At 32.5% G+C, this 16511-nt stretch overlaps 5 protein-coding genes across 6 annotated transcripts in view; 2 read left to right on the top strand and 3 right to left on the bottom strand.

Annotated features, from left to right (window-relative positions):
• Window positions 1-1174, top strand: part of LOC104790771 (serine/threonine-protein phosphatase 6 regulatory subunit 3) — a 10384-nt gene extending 9210 nt beyond the window's left edge. The window contains exon 20 of one of the 2 annotated variants that reach the window (XM_019246707.1): window positions 278-1174. In XM_019246707.1, the coding sequence (XP_019102252.1) occupies window positions 278-813 (536 nt within the window). In that variant the 3' untranslated portion in view covers window positions 814-1174. Of the gene's footprint in view, window positions 1-161 lie in introns of both variants that reach the window. The other variant, XM_010516558.2, reaches the window with a different exon arrangement.
• Window positions 1654-2552, bottom strand: LOC104790770 (GATA transcription factor 14-like). The gene is made up of 2 exons (XM_010516557.2): window positions 2348-2552; window positions 1654-2260 (listed from the first exon to the last, which is right to left on the bottom strand). Exons 1-2 carry the CDS (start codon window positions 2510-2512, stop codon window positions 1811-1813), a joined length of 615 nt encoding a protein of 204 aa, XP_010514859.1. The 5' UTR covers window positions 2513-2552; the 3' UTR covers window positions 1654-1810.
• LOC104790769 lies at window positions 8916-9433 on the top strand. Its single transcript, XM_019246498.1, has one exon. It carries the CDS (start codon window positions 8935-8937, stop codon window positions 9196-9198), a length of 264 nt encoding a protein of 87 aa, XP_019102043.1. The 5' UTR covers window positions 8916-8934; the 3' UTR covers window positions 9199-9433.
• LOC104790768 (transcription factor TCP16-like) lies at window positions 11308-11997 on the bottom strand. Its single transcript, XM_019246545.1, has one exon. The coding sequence runs from the start codon at window positions 11982-11984 to the stop codon at window positions 11457-11459; it is 528 nt and encodes a 175-aa protein (XP_019102090.1). The 5' UTR covers window positions 11985-11997; the 3' UTR covers window positions 11308-11456.
• Window positions 13481-14021, bottom strand: LOC104698866 (transcription factor TCP16-like). The gene has a single exon (XM_010414253.1). The coding sequence runs from the start codon at window positions 14006-14008 to the stop codon at window positions 13481-13483; it is 528 nt and encodes a 175-aa protein (XP_010412555.1). The 5' UTR covers window positions 14009-14021.

The raw sequence follows: 16511 nt of genomic DNA, 5'->3' as shown, positions 1-16511 counted from the left end.
AGGATGTTTATTTTGATGACGAATCTGCTGAAGTTGTTATATCATCTCTAAGGCTTGGTGATGAACAGGCGAAGTAAGCTTCCAAATCTGATTTATACATCCATGTATCAGATAGAAATAAATGGGTTCTAAAATAATGAAATGGTTTATTCTTGATGCAGCAATTTATTTACAAACTCGAACTGGTTCACGTTCCAAGGAGATGAATTGGGCGAAAACACAGGAACAGGAGCAATATCTTCTGAGGAAACAATGGAAGATGTAAGCTTGAATGAAACTTCCGGTGGTGGAGATGAAGAAGACGAAGACTGTTTGATTACAGAAAGTAAGAACCCTTTTGTCGACTCAGCTGCAGCCACAGCCTCAACCTCAGAAGCAGTCCCTGTAGACGCCGATATTGAGATTGATGAAGATGTGAGTTCAGATGAATTGTCTCCCGAATGGGTTAAACGTGGTGATTCCTCTTCATCCACTGCACCAGACACAGTAGATCCGTTCCCGGAAGACGACGTGAAGATGCCTGATGTGAGAATCCCAAACGGTTCTTCATCTTCAGAAGGTGATATCAGCCCGAGATCACCTCCTGTGCCTTCATTGTTTGGAAAGGACGTTGAGTTTGTGGGAGTTGAGCCAGAAGGAACTGAAAGGGCAATGGATCAAGCTCTCAAGGAAGGCATAGTGGGAGAAGCAGGGCCAATGAAGAGGAACACCGCAACAGCCTCCCCTGGAAAGGAGAGCCCCGATGATAGTATGCAGGAGTACAACGACACTAACTACTGGAAGGTTGATCAGGAGGTGACTGTAGTTGAATGACGTGACACAAATCGTTGTTTGAAGAATTGATGACGTGGGACAAATCATTGTCTGAAGGATTTCCCAGACAGACCGTGAAGGGAAGGTACGTGTGAATGTACAGTACTACTAAGTCTAAAGTCTAAGTCTAAAGTCTAAGTCATCTTTTGTTGTTTTTTATTTCTGCATATTTTACCAAGCGACTGATATGCTCTTTTAGGTTTTTACAAATTTGGATGCTTTTGTTATATGCCTATCAAGGATTTATTTTACTCAGCTTTCGTATTACGTTTGACTATTTGATTATTGGGACTCTTGTTGTAAAGACTTTCGTGAGGGTTGCACTTTCTCGGATAATAAAAAACTCTGAATTTGATGTCTACGGGTATGTTTTAAATGAAGCTATATCTTACTCATTAGAAATATTACTTGTCACGTAGAGAGTCTCTCATCCATGAGACTATGAGAGAAGTTGAGTTTATTTTTTTTTATTTAGTTATTTTATTAATCATGGACAAATCCTATGTGGCATGTTTTTATTGGGTAAGTGACTTGTGATTTAGAGTTAAGGATAAGATAAAAGATTTCTTATTATTATTATTATTTTTTATAGTGATATTATAAACTTGAAATTGAATTCATATATTGTTTTGTTTGAGTTATATAAGTATTTGTTTTTATTGAAAGTAACGACACGTGAATTGTTATAGCTGAAATTGTAGGTTTTTACATCTATAAAAAGGAAATGATAGAGGAATTAAAGAATTCAGAGGTGAAGATTGAAAAACAGAATAAGTTCAATAATGAATCATAAATAAGTAAAATTATTTGAACTATTATAAAAATAAATCAATTCGTAATATTGGTAATTTGGTATGACAATAAAATCTACAAAAACGTTCAAGGCCGTATCTAAAAATCTAGTATGACAATTGAGTTTGTGAGAAACAAAAAAAACTACAAAACGTTCAAGGCCGTAATCAAAAATCCTTTTAAGATGATATGCGACAGCTCAATGCTATTCGGCGGGAGGTGAGTGCCTCTCCCTTCTGATTTCCATGACTTTTCGATGAAAGTTGGAGTAAACGTTAGGTTTGAATTCGGGACTTGAAGCAGGGCGGTACTCAGGATATAGCCGACCTGTTCTGTATCGCACCCCGCAGGCGTTACAAAGCGTCCTCGGTCCTCTTGGTCCTTCCCTCCACATTGGGGTATTTCTCGTCCCGCAATGTGTACAACTCTTGTCTGTAATGTTGACGAAATTAGAATCAACGACAGTTGCTGAACTCTTTAAGCATTGTCCTTTTGGTCTTCCTCGCTTGTTTCTAGATCGTTTTGGCGGTACACTAAAACGACCTCTTGACGCGGTTGGCGGCTTTGTTGAATTTTCCAACTGTTTTGAATCTTTTGAATCCTCAACAGATTTGTCGTCTTGGTGAAGATTGCCAAACTCTCGAGAATCTTCGAACTACATGGTAGAAAGAACATTGATGATTTTTATTTTTATTTCATTCAAAAGTAAAACATGTCTTAAGGAGAGTTGTGAGTAACTCACTAGTAAATTGGGATCTTCTATGATCTTTCGTACCCCATCTACCAAATTGTAAACAGAATCGTTGGGTAATTGATTGAGCTCGGCCAAAGGGATCGTCATTTTCTGCATGGCTGTTCCAAGATCTTCCTCTTCTTCTTCGTGTACAACGACATCTTTTCGAGACATGATTTGTTGTTTGATGTTTGTCAAAAACAAAAAAAAAAAAGATTTGTTGTTTGATAAGGAATTCAACCTTATAGATATATAATTCTATTATGTGTGTATATATATGCCACAATCTTTTGGATAAGTTAAAGAAGAAAAAATTGTGTATAAGGAATTCAATCTTTTGAAGATAGACTAGAATGTTCCAGAACATATTTTACCAAACCGAGTTAAAGAAGAAAAAAATTATAAAAATAAATGAATAATATGAAAAATAGATTCTAAATCCTCACAGATACGAATTTGAAATTTGACTCGATGTACTATATGTAATATAAACAGAATTATCTTTTATGTTATTTAAATGAAACTTACATGCAAAGAAAGAGATAATATATTTTTTTTCAGCAAAAAAGTTAATAATATATTGGTACATATTGTTTTCTCATAATATTATTTTAGTATATGGTAGATGAACTTCCCAAGGGAACAATTTAGTGATCTGAAATTTATATTTTTAAAGAATAAACTATAAGATTTCGTTGCAATATTGTGGCTTTCCCTTGACTTCATTTTGCAATAGTGGATGTTTGTAAAGAATATCCTATTTATACCTAATAATTTGACGATGGTTTGCGTTTATTGGTTCTCTCCAGTATCTATCCAAATAGAGATCATGATTAATTATGAGAAAAGCACATACAGTTTAGTCTAAACAAGCATAAGATCTTTAATAGTAGGTTAACAAAATATTTATTGGAAAAAGGAAACAAACCGAGTCAATTTGTTACGAACCGGATTGAACCCGGTTAAAGTCTGGAGCGTGCGATTTTCTTGTGGCTGAAGGGTTTTCTTTTCCTTTTTCGTTAGTCAAGGTCAAGGATAATATGTTGAGTTCATACATTTTTTCATCAAATTCGAAATCTCTCGCAAACAATTGTTTCAGTGCCTGTGAATCCTACGTCTCATGTTCTTCATTTAGATTGGCTTTTCAGTTTCTGTCCAAACAAGTAAATCCTACGTCTGATGTTCTTTCTGTTTTGCTATTGTTTCCGTGTAAGTGATGTTTTCTGTTTCACAATTAGGTTTGGCACAGACTTTCTGGGGTGAGGCTTTAAGCTCAGTTGTTCACGTATTGAATTTATCACCGAGTGCTCCATTGGAGGGTGATATTCCAAAAAGGGTTTGGACTGGTAAGGATGTTTCTTATGGTCATTTGAGGGTCTTTGGGTGTAAGGCATTTGTTCATATTCCCAAAGATGAGAGGTCAAAGCTTGAGATGAAGTTGCGACAATGTGTGTTCATTGGTTATGGTCAGGATGAGTTTGGGTACATATTTTATGATCCCGTTGAGAAGAAGCTCATTAGAAGCAGAGATGTTGTGTTCATGGAAGATCAAACGATAAAGGACATTGACAAGTCCGGAAAACCAACTCAGAATATAAGAGTTTGATTGATTCAGAGGTTATTCCTTCTACATCGGCCCACGGTCAGGTTGAGGGTGAGGTTCATGTTGATACACCTGGTGCAGATGCTCCCACACATGATGATGGTACTAGTGATCATGGTGACGATCATGGTGAGGCACCAAATACCAAGAATTCACCTATTGTTAGAAGATCTGAGAGAGATCTTATACCGTCGACTAGGTATAATCCTGGTGAGTATGTGTTACTTACTGATGGGGGAGAACCTGAAAGCTATAGTGAAGATTTGGAGGATGAACACAAGGATAAATGGCATGATGCCATGGGTAACGAGATGAATTCTTTTGAAGAGAACCATACTCTTGAGTTGGTGAAGTTGCCTAAGGGTAAAAAGGCGTTGCTTAATAAATCGGTGTATAAGATTAAGCATGATGAGACCAGTTTGTCACCTCGATACAAGTCTTGGTTGGTTGTGAAAGGATACGACCAAAAGAAAGGAGTTGATTTTGATGAAATATTTTATCCTGTTGTGAAGATGTCATCCATTCGGGTTGTACTTGGACTGGCAGCGAGTCTTGATCTAGAGGTTGAGCAAATGGATGTAAAAACTGTTTTTCTTCATGGTGATTTGGAGGAAGAGATTTACATGGTACAACCGGAAGGCTTTGTGAAAAAGGGTGAAGAGGATTTAGTTTGCCGCTTGAAGAAAAGTCTTTATGGATTGAAGCAGGCACCGAGACAGTGGTACATGAAGTTTAAGTCTGTTATGGGGGAGCATGGTTATAAAGAGACTACTTCTGATTAGTGTGTGTTTGTGCAGAGGTTTGGTGATGATGATTTTATCATCTTGCTGTTGTATGTTGATGACATGTTGATTGTGGGTAATAACTTGAGCAGAATTGAGGAGCTGAAGAAGCAACTTAGCAAGTTCTTTTCCAGGAAAGATTTGGGTCCAACAAAACAGATTCTTGGTATGAGAATTGTTAGAGACAGAGGTGAGAAGCTGATTCACTTGTCTCAGGAGAAGTACATTGAGAAAGTACTTAAAATGTTTCACATGGACAAGTATAAAGCTGTTGTTACTCCTCTTCCTGCAGACTTTAGATTGAGCAAACAACATAGTCCAAAAACAAAGTTGGAGAAGGAAGATATGGCAAGGGTTCCATATGCTTCTGCATTTGGTAGTTTGATGTATGACATGGTCTGTACAAGACCAGATATAGCTCACGCTGTTGGTGTTGTTAGTTGTTTTGTTTCCAATCCTGGAAAAAAATACTGGAATACTGTGAAGTGGATTTTGAAATATCTTCGAGGGACTTCTGATTTGAAGCTTACTTTTGGAGGTGACAATGCATTGCTTGTGAGTTATACTGATTCTGATTTGTCAGGAGATGTTGATTCTAGTAAGTCTACTTCGGGTTACTTGGTAACATTTGCGGGTGGAGCTGTTGCATGGCAGTCAAGATTGCAAAAGTGTGTTGCACTTTCTACCACTGAAGCTGAGTTCATAGCTGCAACTGAAGCTTGTAAGGAGTTGTTGTGGATGAAGGGTTTTTGTGAAGATATCGGCTTCAAGCAGAATAAGTATTTGCTGTTTTGTGATAGTCAAAGCGCAATTTGTCTCGGAAAGAACTCTACATTTCATTCGCGTTCAAAACACATTAATAGGAGGTATCATTGGATACGTGATGTGGTTGCTTCTAAAGAAGTAGAACTTGAAAAGATTGATACGGATGATAATGTAGCTGATATGATGAAAAAGTCATTGCCGAGGGGGAAGCTTGAAGTTTGCCGAGGGATAGCCGGGATGGCTGTTTCCTCCACCTAGTCGGAGGGGGAGTTTGTTGGGTTTTCCTCCTAGTGGGGAAACCAATTGGGTTTGGTTAACCAAACCTGGATTTGGACCATTATATTAGTTCATGAGATTAATATTGGGTTTTAAGTTATGAGACACTATATAAACACTCTTAACCTAATTTTTGGCATAAGAAAAAAATAGAGAGAAGAGAGTTGATTTTCGGATCTAGAGGAGAAGAGAAAAACAGAACCTTTAGGGTTTGATATTTTGCACGTTTGGACATTCAAACGAGCTCCGATCTGGCTGATATTTGGAGGGTAGCTTTGTGACTCAGTGTTCTACATATTTGACGGTGGAGATCTTGTTTCAACGGTTGGTTTGTGAGAAATCTGAGTTTTAGTGTGGCTGATCGTGTCTAGAATTTTTAGATTTTTCTGCAGCATCTGTCGTGAGTGTTTGTAAGATCTAACGGGAGATCTTATCGGTTTGAGCTGAAATTTTGCAGAGTTGTTCCTGACCTGTTTATCTATGATTTGTACGGTGGAGATCTGAATAGGTTGCCGGAATCTTAGTAAATCTAGGGTTGTTTGGAACTGCATATTTTTAGCCTTTTGTGTTCTCTCTCTTGTGTTGTTTTCTTATTGAGATTGCTACTTGTAGCCTTAGTTTCTGGAGAGGACGTGGTTGTACTCAAATACATTGGTGATAGTAGAATTTTGAGTGGACTACAGTCCCGTGGTTTTTACTCCTCACATTGGGGAGGTTTTCCACATATAATTCTGTGTCTCGTTTATTTTACACTCTACCAAATTTATTATATTTTCCTAGTAGGTTCACATAAGTTAGGGTGAAACTGCCCTACTGTGTGTTGTTTCCCCAACAAAAAAAAAAAAAACCGAGAACATCTATAGATTGCATTCAGACCATAAATTTTCATTCATAAATTCATAAATTTTTCTCATGTGTAGCCACTGTATTATATACTAATTCAAGTTCAGTACTTACTGATAGACTGCACGCATGAACTGCTAAAGTTAACAAGATGGTTATTTGTCTACTAGTAGGCAAAGTTGCCTGAATTATTGAGAAATGTTTATATTCTGTATTAGTCTTCGGTCCAGGGACCCTAGGGACATTGGCCCAAAACTTCTTCGTTGATCAAAAATGAAAAAAAAAAAACATAATAATAATAATTTTGAATGAATTTCTGTAACCAATTAGAAGTCAATAAACGTCACACTTGGCGAAATGGAGGGTGAATAATTTTTTCTTTTTAGATGCATATCTTGAATTCAGGTGATTTGGATTTTTTTTCGTATTTAATAATTTTAGCCGATGGTGGCAAAAGCATTATGAAGTTGGATGATTCATTCTACAAAAACGAATCCACTTTGTTATTGCCAATGTTAAATAGAACCCTGAAATGATGGAAAAGGGTGACATCTTTACAGCATGGTCGGATTAGTTACTGTCCTAGGGATATAAGCTAATTTATTGTAAGTTGCCAGTTGCCACCCATTGATAATAGCTAAAAGCCAGAAAACTGTAACTAATTCAGTAAGTTGTTATACTCCCTCTATTTTAAAATATAAGATGTTTTAGAGAAGATTATTGTTTCATAATATAGGATGTTTTCAAGTTTCTATGCAATTTTTAGATTAGTTTAATATTTTATATTATGCAGTATTGTTTCTGATTGGTTGAACTTGTTAAAAGTAAAAACTTCTTAATCCGCGTGTTTTACTTAAAACATCCTATATTTTGAAAAGGAAGGATTTTATAGTTTAGTCCTTACGGGTTACTAATGAATGAATTAATTGGATTCCAACTTTTAGTAGTGGAAGAAAGTTCACAGTGCCAACTTTTCATTTTTCCCTTTGCATCAAAACAAAGTAAACTTCCACAAACGAATATTTAGTCAAATTTTATCTTACTATAAGGGTCACTGATTCTAAAATATTTGTTGAAATCATATATTACTCATTAATTTGATTTCCTTCAACTAATTAAAATTATGCGTTATTAGTCTAAAGGTTCAGTGTTGGATTTCAGAATTTACATGTTATTTCAAATTTGTTGGTAAATCATGTTATTTAAATCCATATTTCTGAGTTTAAAATCAATAAGAATTTCTAAGTCCGATGTTATTATATCAATGAAACAATAACGACTTTATCAATTTACTTTCTTGTAACTATAAGGGTAATACAAATTCTACCAGCAAAAATATACCCAAACAAAGATGTTCAAACGTTACTTATCAAAGATGCTCGCTTGTGCCTAAAAACGCGTAATCTGTCTATGGAAAGACTATTTTTCATTCTTAAAACTCTCATGAAAAACAAAAGTAATAAAAAAACTTAGATTCATCTCCAACCTTCTGAATTTTTTACGAGTCATATGGTTTATTAATTTTGTCTTCAGCATAAGAGATCTTTGGAGAATAACCCACAATTGTTGGCTTAGAAAGCATCTTGACACTGTTATTGTTTAAGGACCTTTGCTCACCTCGTTTCTAGTCGGCACTTCCCATATGCCACCTCCCAAGAACAGATTGCCTTAAGAGATATGTTTCCAATCATCAGACGATAACATTTCCCCGTTTCTTTTCTACTCTATTTGGTTCACTCTAAGATCCTAAAAAAGTTAGACATTTTGGAAGACGACCACCACCACTATCCAACCATGAGACGGATCTCAAAAGTTAAATCCGAAGAGTATCCTATGCACAAAATTTAATTACTCAGGTGATTTAGAAGAAAAAAGTTAATTACTTTTTAAAATGCACCACTTGGTATATTTGCTAATCTATAATAGTAACGTGGGTTTTCCCTATTCGTAGTGCTAATACTAGACAACCATTTTCCAACCAACTTCATCATTTTTGTCATCACAATTCTTTCCTTAAGAAAAATTAATTCTCCATCATTTTTGTCACCACCAACGCCATCACATCACACCCAAATAGTATGATTTTAAAATATATCTCAAATAGTCAACCCACCACAACAAAAACCCTATTCTCTCATGCATGTATATATATCAATGTCTTAAACTCTCCATCTTCTTTCTCTTAAGGGTATTAAACTAAACCCATCAACTCTTGTCTTGATTAGTTGCAAAGGTAAGTTTTTTCACATTTGATGTCAATACTAAAATCTCTTGCACATGTAAAGTTTAGTCTTTCTTTCTTTTGCAGCTCATAATATAAAACCGTGATGGGGATAAAACCTAAGCATAAAGTGGTTTTTATCATAGCGATCATGCTCATGGTTAGCTTATGTTTGGCTGCAAGGAATATACTTCCCCTGGAAAATAATCAAGGAAACGAAATAATATACCGAGAGATATTAGGAAAAGAAGAAGAGTCAGCTGAGAAGATAGAGCACCCAAGAAGCAGCGTGGAGAATCACCATTATATCCCAAGACAAGATTTCAACAACTATGGACCTGGAGGTGATAACAACGGAGGTGGTGGATAACTCAAAGAAAACGATATCGTTATGTTACAGATAAATCTATATTATAAAATAAAACTTATGGTATATGATGCAATCACTTATATTAATATGAATCCGTTTCTGTTTTATTAAGCATCATCATGTCACATTATCATCCTCTAAAAGTGATGTTCGATTATTGTATTGTGTTTTTTTTTCCTATGTATAGAAGAAAAATAAGTAATCCTAATGAAAAAAAAAAAGAAATCTTTTAGCATTTTATTTCTATCTACGATGATCGGACTATCAGAATCACTTGCTTTATAATTTGAAACCGACACCATACAGCATCTTCTTAAGGACCGGAAAGTAAACAACGAAATAAGAAAAAAAATTGGCTTCAGTTTTTCTGGTAATTTCTGAAATAAGAAATAAAATTGGCTTTGTATAACCAAGAGAACTCGAAACCATACAGCATCTTCTCAAGGACCGGAGACAATGAAGACCAGAATGAGACGTGAATGAAATTGGTCGTGTGTTTTGTAGAGATTGATGAGAGATCGAGGTTGGAAGAATTGTGTATTTCTTTCATAAAAATAATTATTAGGGTTACGTATACAGATATATACAAATATGTATACATCTTATGCGACGCTGCATATACGGTAGTTGTAGATATATTTATATCAAATGCATATATATGATGTCTTGAAATAACTTACCAATATTCCTAGCAGACCATCCCACCGCGAACCAAAAGTTAATAATGCCAGCCATGATATAAACGTTATCGGAGAATAGACATCTGCTAACCAGAGCTGGCCAAGACCGGCAATGACTGGCCTTCAAATTGTTATATAATAGTTTTATTAAATCTTTGGTAGCCTAGTGGTAACAACCGCTGTTTTTGTGTGGGTGTTGTTGATAGTTCAAATCGTTGGTAGTCTTCCATGATTAATTTTGGATAAGGGTTATAATTACCTTAATTTTCTCATGATCTGACATTCTGACTATTCATAAACTAAGGAGCTTAACACCATCTTCACTCGTCGTTGTTTCTCTAAAATTATTTTATTAAAAGTTAATAAAAAATATAAAAAGAAGAGAGAAAGAGAAGAAACATTGCTCCAAGTACATAGTGTGTAGAAACGTTTCTCACTCTTATTCTACATATGTCAACTTTTTATTAGTTCTATATTAAAATATTAATTTTTTTTGGAACAAAATGAGTATAATTATTTTCTAAATGCTAGTGTTTAGAAATAACTTATACCCATTTTGTCCCAAAACAAGCTTAAAATGAGTATAAATGTTATCGTTTTAAATTATTTCTAAACGAGAATGTGTTTTCCCCTCTAACTTCCACGAAATAACTCTTTTTTTTTTTTTTACTTCCAAAGATGAACTGTGTCTATGTTCTTTCCAACCTATGTTACACTTATGAAATATTAGACACAACAGCCACAATGCCTATTGTATAAAAAAATTTAAAAGATTTAAAAATTTTAACAATGTTTTAAAAGGTTTTTATATAAAAAAATATGAATGCACATTGAAAAGTAATTTCTGAATTTTTATAAATTTACACACATATTTATATAAATATCAGATTTTTAGTGACATTCTTAGTAAAGTTTTAGAAAAGGGACATTTTTGAAAAGTGGCATTTGAAGTTTATTAAGAATGTCCCTTTTCTAAAACTTTATTAAGAAATTTTACACAAATCACTTAATAATTGCATTATTTATTTAATATAATAGGTAAAAAGATATTAGAATAGATGTATGAAACTTAAAAAAAAAAGTATATTTAGGAGATTTACTGTCCACCTAAATATGAGCTAGAATTTTGTTTAAGAGTTTTAGATATTTTCCTTATTCAAGTTTTCACAACCCTAGGAAAGATGATATTCGAAAGACCACAAAATTTTGACAAATTAAAACTTTTGTTAGTAAATGTTAATTTGAAAGATTTAAGTTTTTTTAATCTGACACTAGATGCTATTTTTTTTAAGTTTTGATTTAATAAATTACATAATATGAAGTTAAATGTACAATCAGTTGGTATCAAAGTTTTCATAGCTCAATTGGTAAAGACTTGTCATTCAAAATCTAGAGGTCGTCTGTCCGTATAGCACTTGCGAGATGGTTCGCTTTTCCCAGTTTCATTGAGTAGAATTGAAATGTTATATATGAAACAGTTCAATACTTATTATTCTGATTCATCTTAACCGAAAAATATGAGAATACAACCAACGGAAAAAGGCAAACTAAAACCGGACTAAGCCAAACCTTAGTTCATCACTCCAAACTGAAAAACATGAAGGAAAAAGAAAAAATAATGCAAACAGCAACCAAACGAAGATCAACCATAACCGAACGAAGTCTCCAATCATTACTCACTCCAAACATACCGACCGGAAAGACCATCTCATGATGAACCGTCCAATTATCACCATCAATGGTACCATTAATGGTGTTGTTACCATTGATGGTGTAGCTGCAGTTACCATTAATGGTGTTGCTGAAGTTACCACAGTTAAAATAGTAATTATGAAAATTCTTATCAGATGAGTGGATAAAATCATTTGGGGTGGTGCTGACGCCGTGGCCCGTGGCGGCAAAAATAGCTGGCTCGGCATTTCGAAGGAACCAACCGACGGTTTCGCCATCGCTTTGGAAGCCGAGTTCATCTGTCAAACTGAATAGTTTGGGAGCAACACTCGGCGGAAGACGGATGCGACGATCACGACCTCCAACTTTCAGATGGCGGTCTTTTGGAGTCCTAGTTGCCTTCTCCATGTTGTTCATTTCCTTTCTCGAATCCATTTTTTTTCTATATTTTCTCTTTTGTGAATGTGTAAGTGAAAAAATATGTTTCGTTCTATTGGTTTATAAAGAAGATTTACAGAATAAAATACAATGTAGTCAAATATTTCTGATATGTATGTATGGGAAACAATAATGGTGCAACAAACTTATAATTATATTAAAGCTGTATATAGAAATATATCTAAATGTTATATAGGAAAACTTAAATGATGGGTCCACTTAAAAAAGGGAAAATAAGATTTTATTCTGTCAGTTTGGAGAAACTAATAATACAGTTGTACAAGTGTAATATTGTTCTATTTTTATTTACTTTAAAATTATGGTTATGTAGACTCCGGTTTAATCCTTGTTGTATAAAGCATTCTCCGGTTTAACCTGGTTGTATATAACACTAGAAAGTAGCCCACGCGTGGTTTATGTATGCATTATTAACTTGAAATTAAAAAATAAAGTTTCTATTNTCGGCATTTCGAAGGAACCAACCGACGGTTTCGCCATCGCTTTGGAAGCCGAGTTCATCTGTCAAACTGAATAGTTTGGGAGCAACACTCGGCGGAAGACGGATGCGACGATCACGACCTCCAACTTTCAGATGGCGGTCTTTTGGAGTCCTAGTTGCCTTCTCCATGTTGTTCATTTCCTTTCTCGAATCCATTTTTTTTCTATATTTTCTCTTTTGTGAATGTGTAAGTGAAAAAATATGTTTCGTTCTATTGGTTTATAAAGAAGATTTACAGAATAAAATACAATGTAGTCAAATATTTCTGATATGTATGTATGGGAAACAATAATGGTGCAACAAACTTATAATTATATTAAAGCTGTATATAGAAATATATCTAAATGTTATATAGGAAAACTTAAATGATGGGTCCACTTAAAAAAGGGAAAATAAGATTTTATTCTGTCAGTTTGGAGAAACTAATAATACAGTTGTACAAGTGTAATATTGTTCTATTTTTATTTACTTTAAAATTATGGTTATGTAGACTCCGGTTTAATCCTTGTTGTATAAAGCATTCTCCGGTTTAACCTGGTTGTATATAACACTAGAAAGTAGCCCACGCGTGGTTTATGTATGCATTATTAACTTGAAATTAAAAAATAAAGTTTCTATTCAATTATATATGAAATTTACAGATGCAATTGTTAATATATGTCTTGAAAAACAATATTCATAATAATTCGGTTCAACTACAATTTATAATATATATATGTTATATATTGTTTCATAGAAGGTCACGAAAAAAGGAAAATTAAAGTACATATTACTAAATATTTTTGATTACAATATATTGTTGAAATTATTTAAACAGTATGTTACTATAGTAATAAGACCATTACTTATAGCAAAGTCAACTATATATGGTATTTTCGTTAAATAGTTAAGATAAATTATATTTTTTTCTTTTTTGGAAAATAAAAAACTGCTAAGTAGTTTAGAAAAAAAAAAGATCTTACTTAATTATTTTGATAGATAATTTTATGTTGNATCACTCCAAACTGAAAAACATGAAGGAAAAAGAAAAAATAATGCAAACAGCAACCAAACGAAGATCAACCATAACCGAACGAAGTCTCCAATCATTACTCACTCCAAACATACCGACCGGAAAGACCATCTCATGATGAACCGTCCAATTATCACCATCAATGGTACCATTAATGGTGTTGTTACCATTGATGGTGTAGCTGCAGTTACCATTAATGGTGTTGCTGAAGTTACCACAGTTAAAATAGTAATTATGAAAATTCTTATCAGATGAGTGGATAAAATCATTTGGGGTGGTGCTGACGCCGTGGCCCGTGGCGGCAAAAATAGCTGGCTCGGCATTTCGAAGGAACCAACCGACGGTTTCGCCATCGCTTTGGAAGCCGAGTTCATCTGTCAAACTGAATAGTTTGGGAGCAACACTCGGCGGAAGACGGATGCGACGATCACGACCTCCAACTTTCAGATGGCGGTCTTTTGGAGTCCTAGTTGCCTTCTCCATGTTGTTCATTTCCTTTCTCGAATCCATTTTTTTTCTATATTTTCTCTTTTGTGAATGTGTAAGTGAAAAAATATGTTTCGTTCTATTGGTTTATAAAGAAGATTTACAGAATAAAATACAATGTAGTCAAATATTTCTGATATGTATGTATGGGAAACAATAATGGTGCAACAAACTTATAATTATATTAAAGCTGTATATAGAAATATATCTAAATGTTATATAGGAAAACTTAAATGATGGGTCCACTTAAAAAAGGGAAAATAAGATTTTATTCTGTCAGTTTGGAGAAACTAATAATACAGTTGTACAAGTGTAATATTGTTCTATTTTTATTTACTTTAAAATTATGGTTATGTAGACTCCGGTTTAATCCTTGTTGTATAAAGCATTCTCCGGTTTAACCTGGTTGTATATAACACTAGAAAGTAGCCCACGCGTGGTTTATGTATGCATTATTAACTTGAAATTAAAAAATAAAGTTTCTATTCAATTATATATGAAATTTACAGATGCAATTGTTAATATATGTCTTGAAAAACAATATTCATAATAATTCGGTTCAACTACAATTTATAATATATATATGTTATATATTGTTTCATAGAAGGTCACGAAAAAAGGAAAATTAAAGTACATATTACTAAATATTTTTGATTACAATATATTGTTGAAATTATTTAAACAGTATGTTACTATAGTAATAAGACCATTACTTATAGCAAAGTCAACTATATATGGTATTTTCGTTAAATAGTTAAGATAAATTATATTTTTTTCTTTTTTGGAAAATAAAAAACTGCTAAGTAGTTTAGAAAAAAAAAAGATCTTACTTAATTATTTTGATAGATAATTTTATGTTGTCCTATATATTAATTTTATTGCCATCGTCTAAAAGTAATAGTTGACAAAAAATATTTTTATATATGATAAGTCAATTTTAAAATAATTTATTAAAATGATATCACAAAACAAATATCTTATAATATAAGTTTAACCAGTTTTGTAAAAAATCATTGAAAAGAAAACTGTGTGAAATTTAATATATTTTTTTATTTTCTATATTTTGTCTCTATTTCTAATCTTTTTAATATAAATAGTATAATTAACAATAAATTAATTTTTGAAATTATTACTTTCTGTTATATCATAGGGTGATAAAGCAATTATGTTATGATGCCATTATGTTTTTTTAGTCCATGTGTTTTAAAGACAATCAAACTGTAACTTATAAATTATTGTTAAATACAAATTTTAGTTGTGTCTTTAATACAGTATATATGATTATTGAATATAATGTGAGTTTTTTTATATATTAGAAAATCTTTTATATTTTTAAATTAGTCTATCATATATTAATTTGGTTTCAGTTTTTACTTTGAAATGTATGAAACCAATTTATAGTAATAGGACAATTAGTTACAGCAAAGTTAATTAAATTTTGTATGTTCGTTAAATAATTAAAATAAATTAATTTATTTATAATTTGTTTTTTTTTGGAAAAAAAAAACTGATAAGTATTCTAAGAAAAAAAGGTGTAAGACCTTACTTTGATAGATAAATTATGTTGTCTTATACATTGATTTTATTTTCATATATAAAAGTAATAGTTAAGAACAAATAATTTTATAATATGATAAGTCAATTTTAAAATAATTTATTGATACGATATCACAAAACAAATATCTTATACTCCAAGCTAAGTCTAACTAATTTTTTATAAAATTCATGAAAATAAAAGTGTGTCAAATTTAATATAAATATGTTTTTCTTCTATAAATTGTCTCTATTTCTAATTATTTTAAAATAAATAGTATAATTAACAATAAATTAATTTTGAAACTATTGTTTTCTGTTATTTCATGGGGGAGATAAAACAATTATGTTATGATACCATTTTTTAGTACATATGTTTTAAAACAGTCAAACTGTAACTTATAGAATACTATTAAATACAAATTTGAGTTGTGTCTTTAATACATTATATATGATTATTGAATATAATGTGATATATGTATATATATTTTTAAATTAGTCTATCATAAATTAATTTAGTTTCAGTTTTTACTTTAAAAATATTATACCATTTTCTATTTTTATTTGGTTTTAATTTGTTTATATTTTTTAGTTGGGTTGATCAGTATTTTTTTTTAAGTTCTATGGTGTATGATTTCGTTAAGAAATATATTAGATGTTATAACTAAAAAATAGAAAGAATATATTATTTGTAACAATGTTGAAAAAAATTTCAAAAAAAACAAACTATACAACAATTATCTTTTTTTTAAACACAAAATACAACAATTATCGTCAAGGTCCTCCTCAAGGTCCCCTGAACCCACGCTATCTGTGGAAAAAACGACATAGTTTGAGAAACAACAACAGCTTAATTAATTCGCTGGACTATATATATGAGAGAAGGAAGACAAATATACCTGCCAATAAAAAAATTTCCCAGACGGGGTAGTCAATAGGATTGGAGGCAGGAGTATTTGGCTCATCAACAAATGGTAATTTACGAATAACTTTG

The sequence above is a fragment of the Camelina sativa genome, chromosome 6 (assembly GCF_000633955.1).
Source record: "Camelina sativa cultivar DH55 chromosome 6, Cs, whole genome shotgun sequence".
In the NCBI taxonomy this organism is placed as follows: domain Eukaryota; kingdom Viridiplantae; phylum Streptophyta; class Magnoliopsida; order Brassicales; family Brassicaceae; genus Camelina; species Camelina sativa.
This window is presented reverse-complemented; position numbering and strand designations above follow the sequence as displayed.

Coding starts and splice junctions, on each gene's coding strand:
- LOC104790769 (XM_019246498.1), top strand. CDS start 8,935: ATGGGGATAAAACCTAAGCATAAAGTGGTTTTTATCATAGCGATCATG.
- LOC104790770 (XM_010516557.2), bottom strand. CDS start 2,512: ATGTCTCGAAAAGATGTCGTTGTACACGAAGAAGAAGAGGAAGATCTT. Junction 2,261..2,347: donor TAGAAGATCCCAATTTACTA/GTGAGTTACTCA, acceptor TCTACCATGTAG/TTCGAAGATTCTCGAGAGTT.
- LOC104790768 (XM_019246545.1), bottom strand. CDS start 11,984: ATGGATTCGAGAAAGGAAATGAACAACATGGAGAAGGCAACTAGGACT.
- LOC104698866 (XM_010414253.1), bottom strand. CDS start 14,008: ATGGATTCGAGAAAGGAAATGAACAACATGGAGAAGGCAACTAGGACT.